Source organism: Cheilinus undulatus, linkage group 9 (genome assembly GCF_018320785.1).
Source record: "Cheilinus undulatus linkage group 9, ASM1832078v1, whole genome shotgun sequence".
Classification (NCBI taxonomy): Eukaryota; Metazoa; Chordata; class Actinopteri; order Labriformes; family Labridae; genus Cheilinus; species Cheilinus undulatus.
The window spans coordinates 29,812,372-29,827,750 of record NC_054873.1 but is presented as its reverse complement, the minus strand read 5'-3'; the positions used below and the strand labels follow the sequence as shown (position 1 = coordinate 29,827,750).

The window sequence follows — 15,379 nt, the reverse complement described above, 5'->3', positions numbered from 1 at the left end:
CGCTCCCATGGTGCTTGTCATGTCACTGTGAGACACCTACACTCGGCTGCTTGTGTCAGCAGTGGCCATGCGCACTATCACTCGCTGTGCTATTTATGGGAACCCGTGAGGTCGCCAGGAGGGTGGCAGGGAGTGGGAGAGGTTTTCTGCAACACTGCAGCTTGTATTCTGCTCTAAAACGATAAGAAACAGCTGCATAGAGACTTCTAGTTGCTGGGCTGACTCAGTTTGGATTAATTATTTAGGAGGTGTTATGTATTTAGTGGAGCTCTTGAAACACAGACATTAGGTATTAAATATCAAAAGAAATATATTCCTGTGTCCTAAATTCAAATGCATACATCCTCCCTTGATGCAGGTCCCTGGAGTTATTCTTTGCGAGCAGTCAGAACAGTAAACTGCTTTATGGAGAGCCTCCAAGTTCCCCCAGGGCCAGCAGGAAGTTCTCCTCCCCTCCTCCTCTTGCGATCGCTAAGAATTCATCCCCAAACCGTCGGCGAAAGCTCTCCCTCAACATCCCCATCATCACTGGGGGCAAAGCTCTTGACCTGGCTGCCCTCAGCTGCTCCTCAAACGGCTATGCAAGCATGTACTCATCCATGTCCCCATTCAGCAAGACCACCTTGGATATCAACAAACTGTATGTGTCCAGCCCGATCACCAGCAAAATCCCTGATGAGGGCGAGGACAAGAAGGACAAGACAGAGGAGACATCAATGTGCAAACAAGGTCAGACAGCGGGAGTCAGTCTTCGGGGATTATTCTCATTATTAATTGCTGCAATTATCTTTTTAATGACCCGTGTATTTTTGTTATAATACAGATCTTTCTGTACGAGAAGAAAGTGACAATGATCAAAATCAGAGTGATGAGGGGGAAGCAGAGGCTTCACCAACCAAGTCACCAACGACCCCAAAGAACATCAAATGCAAAAACTCCTCAGGTACAGCATGTTCTCATAATGTGCACTAACATTTTTATTCCTTCATACAGATATCCAAGCAAGATGCCTGTCAGTTCCTCCCTGAGTCCTCCAGACTGTTTTCTTCTCTCTTTCACAGACCAGTTACAGATCACATAATAAAAACAAAAGCCTGAGGCTATAAATAGTCTTAGCCTAGGAATAAAGGCGTTTTACCCTGTGTAGGTAGTTTATGGGCTGCTCTGGATGTAAACTAAGCTTTCTTTTTGTGCTTAACTGCCACAGCCATTCTTTTAGATATTTTTGTGTAAAAGAGGACAAAAAGGAAGTGTGATAAACAATTTATGTAAAATATGATTGGTAAATGGTTATAATCATGTGAGGAAAGCCAATGCTTGGCTTCAGTAGGTGTTAGGGAAACTTGTGTCATAGCAACTGCATCAAGAGCGTGTTTTCCTTTCCGCCCCCAGCAATAAGGCTTTTTCACTGGAGCCAAGATTATCTATGCCTTTTAAATCTTATGACAAGACACACATTTATAGTGTGAGACAAAGAATTAACTGAAATTGTAGAGCAGAGACCGTTTCTCTGCTAGCTGCTCATTGTGGAGCTGCTCTGTCTACAATTCCAGGATTTAAGCACAGCAGACTGCAGAGAATCTGTTGATTCCTCTGTTATGCTGATATTTGGTGGCTATATTTAGCTGCAACCATCTTGAATATCAAAGCCTCTTGGAAAGGAAAGTCTAGAGGGAGACAGTCATGTTGTCCTACAGAGCCCCCTAGTGGAGGTTTGTGCAACAACAAGTAGGTCATTTTGCAGTCAATACAGACAGTTATATAAATCGTACTTTTTTTTTATAAATTATGAGTCAAATTAAATAAAATTGCTCTATTGATTATGTTGTTCTTCAAACAGGAAACCCATTCAAATTGCAAACAATAAAAGTCGATCTGTTGCCACTTTCTGGAGGGTTATTTTCTCTTATATTGCTTCTTTGTAGAGTTCTCTTTGTTTTCCTACAACAATGGCATGGTGATGTCCTCATGTCGAGAGCTGGACAACAACCGCAGTGCCCTCTCTGCTGCCTCTGCATTTGCTATTGCTACAGCTGGAGCCAATGAGGGAACACCTACCAAGGAAAAATATCGGCGGATGTCCCTTGCCAGTACTGGTACATACATCTCTCCATTATTCTAACCCACAGTGCCAACAACAGTAAAAACTGCAGGTCCCATTAGCATTGAATTTAGATTTAAGGATTCATAAACTTGTTAGTATTTGTCTATAATAAAAGTATCATAGAGAGGTAAGATTAATAAAAAGACTAATTTTACACTTTCTTCTGTAGGCTTCCCAACAGATCAGAGAAATGGGGACAAGGAGTTTGTGATCAGACGAGCCGCGACCAACAGAGTCCTAAATGTTCTGAGGCACTGGGTGTCCAAACACTCTCCGGTAAAATATTCCCTCACAATTTATCCATAGGCCCAAGTCAATAGATTTCCAACTGAAAATATTTTAGTCTTTTGATAGATAAACCCTTTAAAGCATGTATTTGGTTGATTATACATGTTTATTGATTTATTTTCATATGCAGTAGGGATCCTGACTTCATTCTTTAAATTGGCACAAAGTTTACAAAATGGTGTTAGATGTAAGGAGCTAAAGCATCTGGCTCTAAAAAAAAGTGGCTTCATTCAAATTTGTGATTACTAAAACTATCTCACAGTTGCTAAACTCTTTGTAAATCAACTGATTTGTCTTTGGCAAGTTCTGACAAGAAAAAAATGCAACGTGATTAACTTAAAATGATAATTTATTCTATTTTTTCCTAAAGCAGCAGGCATAAGAAACATCATTTAACCAGTAACATCAAATCATTTTGTTGTTCTAAAGTCGCCTTTTGTTCATATTTTTCCAGGACTTTGAAAGCAACAATGAGCTAAAAACAAAAGTTATTGCCTTCCTGGATGAAGTAATGCACGACCCTGAGCTGCTGACACAGGAGAGGAAAGCAGCCGCAAACATCATCAGGTACGGTTTGACTGAAGAGTTACATTTGTGTGTGTTAAAACTTAGCTCCAGTAAGATGTCACATACTCTACATTCAGAGCTTGGCCTCTTCTTTACTTTCTGTCAGGACCCTTACTCAGGAAGACCACGGTGACAACCAGATATCCCTGGAAGATGTGACACTTCTGGTGAGTAGACTCCATGATTGTTAATTTTATTGTGAATAACCTGACACACCAGATAGTCTGTTTCAGATATCCATGGCATGGGATATATTTCACATCCATATGGGTAACAGCCCATAGATGGTGTTAGGGGAGAGCAGGACCTCTAAAAAAAAAATCCATGATATTCATCATGAGTCAGTCATGGCAACAAAATAACGTAGTATGTTTCACACTAGGGAACAAGATACTGAATGTAAGTTTAACAGGCAGCCATTATCGTCGTTCACCCTCAGTGGAGCCAGTTGGTAAATCAAACTCACACTGAAGCTGGTCTATCTTTTCCACCAAGAAAAGCTTTCAGTGAGAGTCTTTTCTTTTCTTTTGATTTGATTTAGAGGTTCTGATTAAGCTATCACTATAGCTGCATCCACACTAATCTGTTCAGCCAAGTGTACCGGTTTGCAGTACAACAACACCATAGATTTAGCTACAGCCTGGCTCTCCTAAATGATCCTGATTGGTCAGGCCATCATCCAACTGGAAACAAGGATTTCAGCCTGAAGCTTTGCAAGATAGACAGAATCTGGCCAATCCATAAGTTTTGCAAGGTTAAGAAAAACTGTGATCATAAAATAAAAAGCAACATCACTAAGTACTTAATTTCCATTAGAAATTATTAGAATTATGTTTTTATTAATGTGTAGATTGGCTCATAAAAGCTGAGTTCACTGAGCAACATTTGCTATTTCCTACTGCCTTTTTTTCCAATTAATAGTCCTCGATTTAAAAAAATTGTGATACGCTATCTTGAAATACTAAAAAAATAATGCTGAGGTACTGAAGTCTGCTATTACTGAAAGGTAGCTTGACAGGGCAAATCACAGAATTGCTGTTGTCATCACTAACGCACAGTAAACAGTTCTTTGGGGGTTTGGCAAGTACTTAGTCCACATGCTTAATTTGCCCACCTTAGCCGGTGTGCGTGAATTCCAGTCATTTACTGGGACAGGTGAGGTGAGTTACAGCTTTATTCCTATGGAGCTAAGCAGCCAATGCTGTACTCTTGCCTGAACAGAAACTACTAGAACTGCCCCCACAAAAGCTAATCATCAACCACACTGATGGAAAGGGTGGCTGTTTACAAATGTTTCATTCACACACTATTTATGTGCTGTTTTTACTAGCTGCTGCTTTTTTTTAATGGCTCCCTGCTACAATCCTAATCATTTTTGTATGGTTTTGTGAATTCCAGGTGGGAGGAGGGAGGGCTGAACCCTTTGAGAGTCACTCTGCATTAGAGATTGCAGAACAGCTCACTCTTTTGGACCACCTGGTGTTTAAGGTCATCCCATATGAGTGAGTGCCGTCACACTGGAGCTGCAAAAAGCAACAAATACATCAACTCAGCATCCACCTGATCATTTTATCAATCTGTAAACCTTACAGGGAATTCTTTGGGCAAGGCTGGATGAAGAATGACAAAAATGAGAAGACGCCATACATCATGAGAACGACAAAGCACTTCAATGATGTATGTGTGAGTCAAGACAATTCATCTCCTCTTATTGGTTGTCAACATAAAATTGATTTAAACCATTTGTTTTCTCTTTCTCCTGAAAGATAAGCAACCTGATTGCCACAGAGATCCTGCGCTGTGAGGATGTGGTCACTCGTGTATCGGTTATAGAGAAATGGGTTGCTGTAGCCGACATCTGTCGCTGTCTCCACAACTACAACGCTGTGCTTGAGATCACCTCCTCCCTCAACCGCAGCTCTGTCTTTCGCCTCAAGAAGACCTGGCTCAAAGTTTCAAAGCAGGTGCGTGTCCTCCTATTAACTGTTTGTCTTTTTTTTTTCTAATGTGATTGGTGCAAGTGATATCTGTTGTTTTTTTTTCTAGACAAAAGCACTGATTGACAAACTGCAGAAGCTGGTGTCATCCGAAGGCAGGTTCAAAAACCTGAGAGAGGCTTTGAAGAAGTGAGTTCCCTTTTAGGACCTAGTTTAGGACTTGTTTACCAATGAAAAAATGCACTACAAATGATTAATTTTTTGTTTTTTCCCCTGCATTAGTTGTGATCCACCCTGCGTGCCCTATCTAGGGATGTACCTCACTGACTTGGCTTTCATCGAGGAGGGAACACCAAACTACACGGAAGACAACTTGGTCAACTTCTCCAAGATGAGAATGGTAAGATGTTTGGTGTATTGTCACATTGGCACAAAATCACATTTTAAAGTCAGAGTAAAATGTTATATTCCCTGTTTTCCAGATTTCTCACATCATCAGAGAGATCAGACAGTTTCAGCAAACAGCATACAAGATTGACATGCAACCAAAGGTAAATCATAGTAAAAACTGTAGGTTAGTGGGGTGCAGTCTTTTTGCTACATGAGATATGGCACTGCAACACGAGTAGAGACACGTGCAAAAATTGAGTTATAAATACCTGTGGAAACTGAAGTGAATTCACATTAGTCACCTTTATTTTTCAGACATGTTGGGTTTACATATACTCCAAATTTCCTTTAACAAGGACTACTAGGCTAAAAAAAACAAAAAAAAAAGAATCAGTGTGTACTCGCCACCCCTCACACAGGAAATCTGTGATGACTCGTTTTGTGGTTAGTTCAACCAAATACCTAAATACCAGGGGTGTCCAACCTGTGGCCCATCGGTCAACTGCTGCACATGGTTCATTTTCCAAGTGTCAGCTCCCCCAGATTCTTAAAATGAAATAAAATATGGCCCACTTTAGGACATATAACTTGTGCTTGTCATTGGTGGTGACACTAGGCAGAAATGCTGTGTTAATTCTATAAACAAACATTTTGACAAAAGGTATTTGTTGAAATGTTCATTTTCATGACTAAATCATGACAACAATGAAAACTGTAAACATGCTAACCACCATAACAATACCCATATCCCAATAACACATTATGCCCTAATGAGAAGAGACAGATTACAACACTAAACAGCACAGATTTACTTCTCTGTCTGCTCCATCTTAAGGTCCAATTTACAAACCATGTCATGCTTATCATCTTAGAGAACCAACACTCTAATTAAGTTAGTCAGCTTTGTGCAGTTTGCTCTTAGTTTGTGTGTGATGTGTTAATGAGTCTTCAGAATTTACCCTCTCTGCTGCATCATCCTGACCAGGGGCGGATCCAGTAGTAGCTGGGGCAAACCAATGGCCATTGACTTGAGATGTTCTGATTGTACAACTCAGATCCAATGGCTCCCAGTTGGTCAGAGTTTGTACAATAGGTCACATCTTCTCAAAATAAATCTCTTTTCTGCATCAGTTTATAGATGTGCTAAATTCTAGTGATGTTTTCAGGCATATAATTTCCCATCTGATTTTGACACACAAAATATAAAATATAATTGCATTTACCCACCTAGTCTAAAGTTAAGCTAATAAATTCTGTAAACCAACTTCACACTGCACCAGTAAAAACGTCACACAATAAAAATGCAAAGTTGGTTTGCAGAATGGGGCTAACGTTAGCAATGCTGGCACTGCAGACTGAGTTAGGGCTGGGCAATGAATCGATATTTGGATTAAATCCCAATCTGGCTTCTTTAAGTTTCAAACCGCAGAAGGTGCAATATTTCTTTGACTTAAAATGTGTGTCAAAATGCCAGTTTAAAACTTTTTTTTTTTTTGCAGCAAAGATGTTATGCTTTGCACATAATGCAAACATTTAAGTGTCATTTTTTTCAAAATCTTTCAGCCCTAGTTAAATTTAACATTGTGTTGTTTATTGTATAGAATTATTCATGGGTTGTCTTAGTTGAAAAATACATAAGATGAGGAACTTAAAAATAATTGAATGTTAAATTGCAATTGCAATATTGGGGAAAATGGCAGTTAGATTTTTTTCCATATTGTGGATAAATGCAAATAATTATTTTAGCTGACTTACGATTCTGGTGCGGACCAAAAGTGATCTGAATTTAATCGTTTAGTCAGCTATCTGTGTGCATCTCCCACTATTGATAGGAAACAACAGACAAGCATCTGCTACACACATTGGTTCATTCCCACATTATTTACAAATGGCTTGGGGCCAATCTTGCTGATGACGATGTTCAAAGAGTTGATTCAAAAGTAAAAAAAAGAGCCAATGCATCTGCGCATCGTTAACATTGGCTATTTGCCTTATCAGCCATTAATAAAATATGTCTGTTATCAATTAACCTGTCATTACCTTCATGCTGTGAGTCGCAACTAGTCATTCCTTTATTTTACAAGGTTCATCACGGAAACCCCAGGTTTAATGGATGGTATTTAGTGCTATAGCTTTTTTTGCAGTTTTTCAGAGCATGAAGGTGTATTAAACTCTATATAAACGTCATCTCTTCTGTTTCTGTTTCAGGTAGCCCAGTATTTACTGGATATGAGCTCTGTTCTGGATGAAGAAAGCATGTACGAATCCTCACTCAGAATTGAGCCCAAAGTGCCCAACTAATATTGAAGTTGGACCACCACATTATTTTCCCTGCTAATACTTCACATGAGTTGACCAACACATCCATTTGTATAGTTGTACATGTTTAATATTTACTCTTCTGTACAGTAGATGTTTGAGGTTGTTTGAAACCACAAAACCTTACAGTAGATTTTTTTTCTTACTGCCGCAATGGCGCAACCTGCTTGAGTTTAATTTTCTCTTTGTGTTTTACAGCATAATAACAGAGGTCACTAAATGAACACAACAATGTTGTCTCTGTGACCAATGACATTATTTTGCATCATCTCATACTGTGTCAACTTTGCACTTTCTGAGCATTTGTGCTGCCAGCTGTCATTCTCTTTGCTTGAGTTTTATTGATGACTGAGTTTCTCTGCAACCAATGTAGCACTGTAAAAATGTAACTGCATCAAATCAGGTAAAAGAGCACAGAGAATTTAACTCCATTAAAAGACAAGGAACGATAATGGGTGGAGATAATGACAGCAAGGTTTCTGAAGCATAGCTGTCAGTGAGCTTCCTAGACCAAAAAAAAAGGCATTTCTGTCTTCATTTCATCTCAAAACTCTAATGTCAGGGGTTCATAGCTGACTTTTACACCACAAACCATTTTTATACGGTCAATTGTGTTGTATAATACCCTTATTTAAAAACATACAGCTAGCACAAGCATGCTAAAATTTTCAAAAAGGAAATGTAAAAAATGTTGAGTTTACCATTTCGGCAATCTTTGTTAATCGAAGATCTAACTAAAAAATAGTGCTTGATAAGAAGCAAGCAATCATCTGATATTATAATAAAATCAACCTAAGGGGGAGATAAATGCCTAACCCATTGGTCTTGACAGCCATTCAACAGCTGGAAGGACATTTCAGTGAAAAAACCATTAATGCAAAGCTTAAGGTGGCACCAGAGGGAAAAAAAGGAGGGGTCAGCAAAGTTAGGGTTAGGGTTAACCCTCTAGGAACCAAATTTCAGTAAAGTCCATCGAGTATTTGCAATATTTCAGTCCAGATCCTATAAGTAATTCTCGTTAACCAGCAGACTGGAATCACATTCACCCAAGCTATACTGCAAGCATGGCTAAAATCAGTATCTTTTTACTGAGAGCATGACACACATAGTAATAATGCAGATTTTAAAAATCACTTCACAGCTATTCTAGATATAATGCAGAGTTATTCAGTTTTTCTTTGCCAGCAGCAAACAAAACTTTGAAAAGTAACATACAATGATGGTCTGGAACCTCTGCACTGAAATACACATCTTCATTAACCTGAGAATGATTTTCTGTAAAGCAACACACTTTTTAGTCTTAAACAGTTCATTTATATTCACCAATTCATAACAGATGTTATCTTTAAGACATGTAACGAAAAGAACAGATCTAGACCACAGTCTTTGCTGAATGTCTTTTTTCTTATCTTATCACATGTGGAGCCCAAACCCACCTTAGACATACAGTAAGTTACGTTTCTCTTTAGATTTTGGTTTGTTCAATACTTGCATAAAAGTACGATTTCTCTGAAAGACTGCTAAGATTTGAGGTGTTAGAAATCTCACCTTATCGTTACAATTAAAATTACAGCACAACGAGATCTCCTAATGCTCAAATTTCTTGGTTTTGGTTCACCTTATGAGAAAAGTGGAAAATGTTGTATCTTCAGGTTTGGCGATACTTCTGTAGAGTAAAAGGTTGTTGCTCTTCTGTAATTAAATGACAATCTGTCCTTTTTGCTGTTCCAGTGATTGTGGAACGTGACTGTATATCACTCTGTTATATGCATTGCTGTTTAAATTATGATCAAAATGTATGTGAATGACCTCTGCCTGCAGCATTCAAACACTATTTTTGTAGTAGTATAAGAGAGTAACCTGCTCTTTCTATGTACATGGGAAAGTATTTTGTACTTTGTTGTTAATTCACCTCACTGAGATGTGCTGTACATTTTGTACATGCAGCCCTGCATATTTCTCAATGTGGAACCGTGTACTCCTTTTAAAAAAACAAACAAAAAAGTTGTAGCTCAAGCTTAAACAAAAAACGCTACAATAGTGTGGTCCTGAAATCATGACTTGGAGGTAGGAGACAACTTTAAAGTGTTTTGCATTTATACTGTAATCCTGTCTATAACCATTTCTGTTAGCAGGAATATAGTAATGTAGTGCTTATTCTGTGAATATTTGTATGTATTTTTACTATGTATGTACAGTACACTTTTGAAGCTCATATGGCAGGCATGCAACACCTTCACAGACAGAATATTACTATATACTTATACTGTATACACTTATACATGCACATACTCTTATAAGATATATAAACAAATAAACATTTTGCTGTTAGCAATACCCAGTGGTATGAAAATTATCTTTCAACCCTCATGTTTCCACACCTCAAGAAATATTATCACTTTTGTAAGAAAAAAATTAAAAGACAACTAAAGAAAAGATATGATGATGATAATGAATAAACAAAAAATATTGTTTCCCAGTTACCTCTTGCTAATAAATCCATTTTATATCAGGGGCCTTTTGTCTCAAGTGTTTTTGTAAATCATCTATCGCTTTAAAGGGCTGAACAAGACTGTGCATGCCCAGTTCATGCTGCCATTTTTAATGCTACTTTTCTAAGTACACACAGTAACTGCAACAGTACATTTGGCCTGCTGGGTAACCAGAGTAGACGTCTGGCCTCTTTAAAAAGAAGGAACCATGCCCTCCTAGTCCAGGCCGTCATTCCATAGAAATTCATGCAGGAGGCAGGGTCCTCCTGGCCAGAGTTTTCCTTTTTGTCTTTAATTTCATAGAAGGACTACACATCCAGAGGAGGCTTACAGATCTGAGTGTGTCAACATCTTAGATCACCACTCCATTCTCCTCTTCAAAAGAACCTAATAAGGGGAAAATAAATTAATCAAAATAAATTAGAATTAAGAAAACTTTTCAGTTTTATTACTAATATCTTGAAGTTAAATGCAACTTCTAACCTGGTATTTCTTCAAGGTTCAAATCACAAGGTTCTTCGTCGTCACATGAAGTCCATCACACACAGCAGAGTGCTAAAAAGAGAGAAAACAGGAGTTAATTACTGCAACTTTACCTTGGTAACAGTCTAAACTTATTCAGCCATGAGTATGCTACACTCCTGGTCAAAATTTTAAGACCAGTTGAATAATTGCAAAAATTTACATTTTGCACTGTTGGAGCTTAAGAAGGTCATAAGTAGAGCTTCAAAATATAAAAAGAAGAAATGGGAGTGAGACAAAATGAAATTTGAGTAAGCAATTTATTAAAAACAACAATTAAACTAAAATAGGGTGTTCATCATCTAATCAAAAGTTTAAGACTATAGCTCAAAACACCCAGAAAACCCCTTCAAAACTGAAATAAAAGTTTCAAAAAAAGACTCAGTAATGAGTAGCTCCACCGTTCTTGTTGATCACTTCAAAAATTCGTTTTGGCATGCTTAATATGGATGTTTCCAGGAGGCTAGTGGGAACTTTACTCCAAGTGGTGAAGATGGCATCACGAAGGGCATCCACTGTCTGGAACTGACGTCCATTTTTGTAAACTTCCCTTGCCATCCATCCCCAAATGTTCTCAGTTGGATTTAGATCAGGGGAACACGCAGGATGGTCCAGAAGAGTGACTTATTCTCCTGGAAGAAGTCCTTTGTCAGGCGGGCATTGTGAACTGCAACGTTGTCCTGTTGAAAAACCCAGTCGTTACCACACAGACGAGGGCCCTCAGTCATGAGGGATGCCTGCTGCAACATCTCCAATTAGCCAGCTGTAGTTTGATGCCCCTGTACAACCTGAAGCTCCATTGTTCCATTGAAGGAAAAAGCACCACAGATCATGATGGCGTCCCCGCCGCTGTGCCGCGTAGAAAACATCTCAAGTGCGATCTCCTTGTCATGCCAGTAATGTTGGAAGTCATCAGGATCATCAAGCTATATTTTTTTTCTCATCAGAGAATCAAACTTTCTTCCACCTATCAATGTCCCATGTTTGGTGCTCCCTTGCAAAGTCCAAAAGGGGAATTTTGTGGCACTGCAAGAAATGAGGCTTTTGAAGAGGTTTTTTGTTTTTTAAGCCCTTTCCTCGCAGATGCCATCTGTTGGTTATTGGGCTGCAGTCAGCACCAGTAACCACCTTAATTTGGGTCAAGGATCATCCCGTGTCTTGACGGACAGCCAGTTGGATCCTCCGGCTCAGCGCTGGTGAAATTTTTTTGGGTCTACCACTTGACTTTCTGACCCACAACCCTCAGGATCTTTGAAGAAATTCAAAATAACTGTCTTACTGCATCCAACCTCAGCAGCAATGGCTTGTTGCAAAAAGTCTTGCTTATGCTGCTCAACAATCCAACCACGTACAAAGACATAAAGCTTTTTTGCCTTTGCCATCAGGTCATGACAGTGTGAATACCTAACAGAAAATGACACTGAATCCACATTTTTGCACAGATTTTGGCTTTCAGAGGCTGTGGTCTTAAACTTTTGATCAGCTGATGAATAATTGTTGTTTTCAATAAATTGCATTTTGAAGCTCTACTTATAACCTTCTTAAGATCCATCAGTGCAAAATGTAAATTCTTGCAATTTTTCAACTGGTCTTAAAATTTTGATCAGGAGTGTATAACCTGCCCGTACTCAATTTGTTCATCAGAAACTCCCACATGTTTATACACCTGCACCTATACCCAAATACACCTGCAGATGTTTAGCACCTACACTGTAAAAAAAATTCCGTTAAATTTACGGTAAAACGCTGGCAGCTGTGGTTACCAGAGATTTACTGTAAAAATTACGGTGAGAATGTATGAGAAAAAACGGTGTTTTTGTTCTACAACTGTAAATATTACAGTTCAAACCTGTTTTTTTTTAACTGTAAATTTCTGTTAAAAAAATACAATATTGTAACCGTTTATACAAGGATTTGCTGTAAAAATAACAGTTATACTGTAACCATATTTACGGTAATTTGCTGTACAACTTACTGTAATTTGATGTAGAAGTTACAGCTCTATTACAACATTTTCTACAGGGATTGGCTGTAAAAATAACGATAATGAAACAAACCTGTTTACGGTAAATTACTGTAAAAACACCAGAAATCCTGTAAACCTAAATACAATCTATCTCAGTAATAAAAACAGTAGACCCGTATAATGTTAAACGGTATTTTATTATAACTACTTAAATTTTACAGTAAATTACTGGCAGCTGTGGTTACCAGAAATTTACTGTAAAAAATACAGGACAAAACATGTGAAATTTCAGCTAATTTGCTAGATTTTTGCAGTAGTGCCCTAATACTCCTACTTTTAACAAAAGATTCAAGCTCTCTGATAAACAATAAGAAACTCTGCAGTTATATGTTTGCAATAAAAAACCTTTCAACACATCTGATAACTTTTCTGTATACTCACAAAGCAGTTTAGATCTTGGAAGAAAAAGCTTGTGTCCATATGTATGACAGGTAGTCCTTGGTGTAATGCATGAAGATGAAACAAAGTCACTTGCCCCTAAATGATTCAAGAGTAATGAGTCCAGTCTTGACTGAAGAAGGCCTTCCACTTGGGAAGCTTCACATGGCCAAGAAACTTCATCTTCTTGAAGACTCGAGCACAGTTCATCAGGTGTTCTACTTTGGACTGGCTCCATCCTCTCTGCAGCAAGTACATATACAAAACAAAGTTAGAGTGATTCAGTGCTTCAGTTTAATGCCTACACAGATGTAAATTTGAGAAAACTAGGCTCTAATAAGCCATGCTAACAATCAGCACAACAGAATAAAATAAACAGTGTGTACAGTACATACAGATCATTTCTATAATAGAATATGGTGAAGAAACGCAAATGTACCCACAAGTGCCAGCTATTAAGTCAGCAATCACCTAACAACAGCCAATTACTTTTTCCGTTATTGATTATAATGAGACAGTTATGACATATTAATTGCAATTTGCTTTTCCTTTATAGTTTAGAGCTGTGGTGCCCAGGCTTGTATCCACTGAGCTCCCCCCTCCTTCACATATCCAAGAAGATACGGAACCACAAAAAAAAGTGACATAGCTATTGCTGTAAAAACTAAACATAAATTTGAATTGATTTCATTGTTTAAAGAAGTTTTAATTTTGGCAGATATTTTTAATTTTAGTCTTAGTTTTAGTCTTTAAGTGAAATGAATTTTAGTTTCAGTCACATTTTAGTCATTTCTGTCCATTTAGTTTTAGTCCCTAAAAGTCCTCACATTTTAGGTTTTACTTTTAGTCCAAGCATTTATTGTCTTGCTTAAATCTGGTACCAAGTCATAGTGGGATGTTCTCTGCACCCTGCCAAACCTGGGGTCCCTGCTTTCTATAGCTGAGAGACAGAAGAGCTACAGCTGCATTGTTTTTGACAGAATTACCCACAGTGGAGAGATATCATGGATTTTGAATGTCCAACGAAAACTACATTACATTCTAGTCAAAAACTAAACTTAGTTTTTGTCAGTTTTAGTCATCACAGATCTATTTTTGTTAGTCTAGTTTTTGTCATGGAAAACAAAGCTGTCGATGAACATTTTTAGTCATAGTTTTAGTCGACGAAATTAACACTGGTTTAAAGCTACACACAATAGCCCAAACCACAAGTGTTAGCAAAAGACCTTGGTATGAACCATTCATAAGGGTTATATTGTGATTTTAGGTAGTTGAACCACAAGATAAATATTTGCAAACTATGCTCTTTATTTATATATTTACTTGTAAGACCACCCAAATAAATATAGAATTTGCTTTTACATGTAAATATAATATATAATTTTATATATAATTTCTATATAATTTCCCTTCGGGGATGAATAAAGTTATTATTGTATTGTATTAGGGTAAGCCTACCCATTAAGCCCAGGCACCATTTAAGCCCACTTGTGACTTTGAAGTCAATTTAAAAAAAAAAAAAAAGAGGGGCCTGTCTTATGCTATACATTATTTTGTCCAATCACACAATTTCTTAATTATATGTCAGTTTTTGTTTGACACCAATCACATTTGTAGATATTGAAAAAGGCCCGCCTACATTTGTGCAGTCTCAAGAAGGCTCAGATAAAGTCGCCTCAAAACTTTGGTGTTTTGGGACCCCTCAGAAAGAATCTCTTTTCAACCATTTTCAGCCACTGACTTGTTAAGTACATTCATATTATGTAATTTGAGAGATTATTGATTTGTTTTTTTTTGTGTATAAACAGGTAGTTTTTTGTAATTTCTTACTATTTAGTTTTATGTGAAAAGATGAGTCATGCTAGCTAGCGTAGCTAATCACTAGTCAATACATGTAGCCCTACTGATAGATACACTGCTTAATGATTAAAAATGATAAGTACACAAACTAAGTGTTTTCTGATTCATTTTACATAAATCTTACATAAAACTTTGAACAAGAATTCCTTGATAATTCAGAAAGTTTGGTAGAAGAGGAATAACTGTGATGGCAAGTTTTGCAGCATATTTAGCCTACAGGCATTTCTTTAAACATTTGTTTAATTTTGGTGAGAACATATTATCTTCATTTCCCTGGTAGTCACTGTAGTACCATTTAAGCCCAGTGTGTTCATTTAAGCCCATCTGATGTGTTTCAATAGAAAAAAATGAAATTTTGAGGTTTGATAGCTTTTCGCTGTCATCATGTTGGATGTTGTTATACTAACTTCATTAACACAAGTACATCACAGATCACACACTGACCAGAAGAATTGTTATGTCAGTTAATTTTGCATAATAATTTGTTTATAGTGAG

At 37.6% G+C, this 15,379-nt stretch overlaps 1 protein-coding gene across 1 annotated transcript in view; it reads left to right on the top strand.

Moving 5' to 3' along the window:
- rasgrf1 (Ras protein specific guanine nucleotide releasing factor 1) overlaps positions 1 to 10,172 on the top strand; it is a 30,116-nt gene extending 19,944 nt beyond the window's left edge. The window contains exons 15-27 of the mRNA XM_041794887.1: positions 359 to 729; positions 824 to 943; positions 1,926 to 2,096; positions 2,274 to 2,380; positions 2,847 to 2,959; positions 3,066 to 3,126; positions 4,358 to 4,461; positions 4,552 to 4,636; positions 4,726 to 4,923; positions 5,006 to 5,085; positions 5,179 to 5,296; positions 5,379 to 5,447; positions 7,495 to 10,172. Coding sequence (XP_041650821.1) covers positions 359 to 729; positions 824 to 943; positions 1,926 to 2,096; positions 2,274 to 2,380; positions 2,847 to 2,959; positions 3,066 to 3,126; positions 4,358 to 4,461; positions 4,552 to 4,636; positions 4,726 to 4,923; positions 5,006 to 5,085; positions 5,179 to 5,296; positions 5,379 to 5,447; positions 7,495 to 7,587 — 1,690 coding nt within the window. The 3' untranslated portion in view covers positions 7,588 to 10,172. The remainder of the gene's footprint in view (positions 1 to 358; positions 730 to 823; positions 944 to 1,925; positions 2,097 to 2,273; positions 2,381 to 2,846; positions 2,960 to 3,065; positions 3,127 to 4,357; positions 4,462 to 4,551; positions 4,637 to 4,725; positions 4,924 to 5,005; positions 5,086 to 5,178; positions 5,297 to 5,378; positions 5,448 to 7,494) is intronic.
- The last annotated feature ends 5,207 nt before the right edge of the window (positions 10,173 to 15,379 follow it).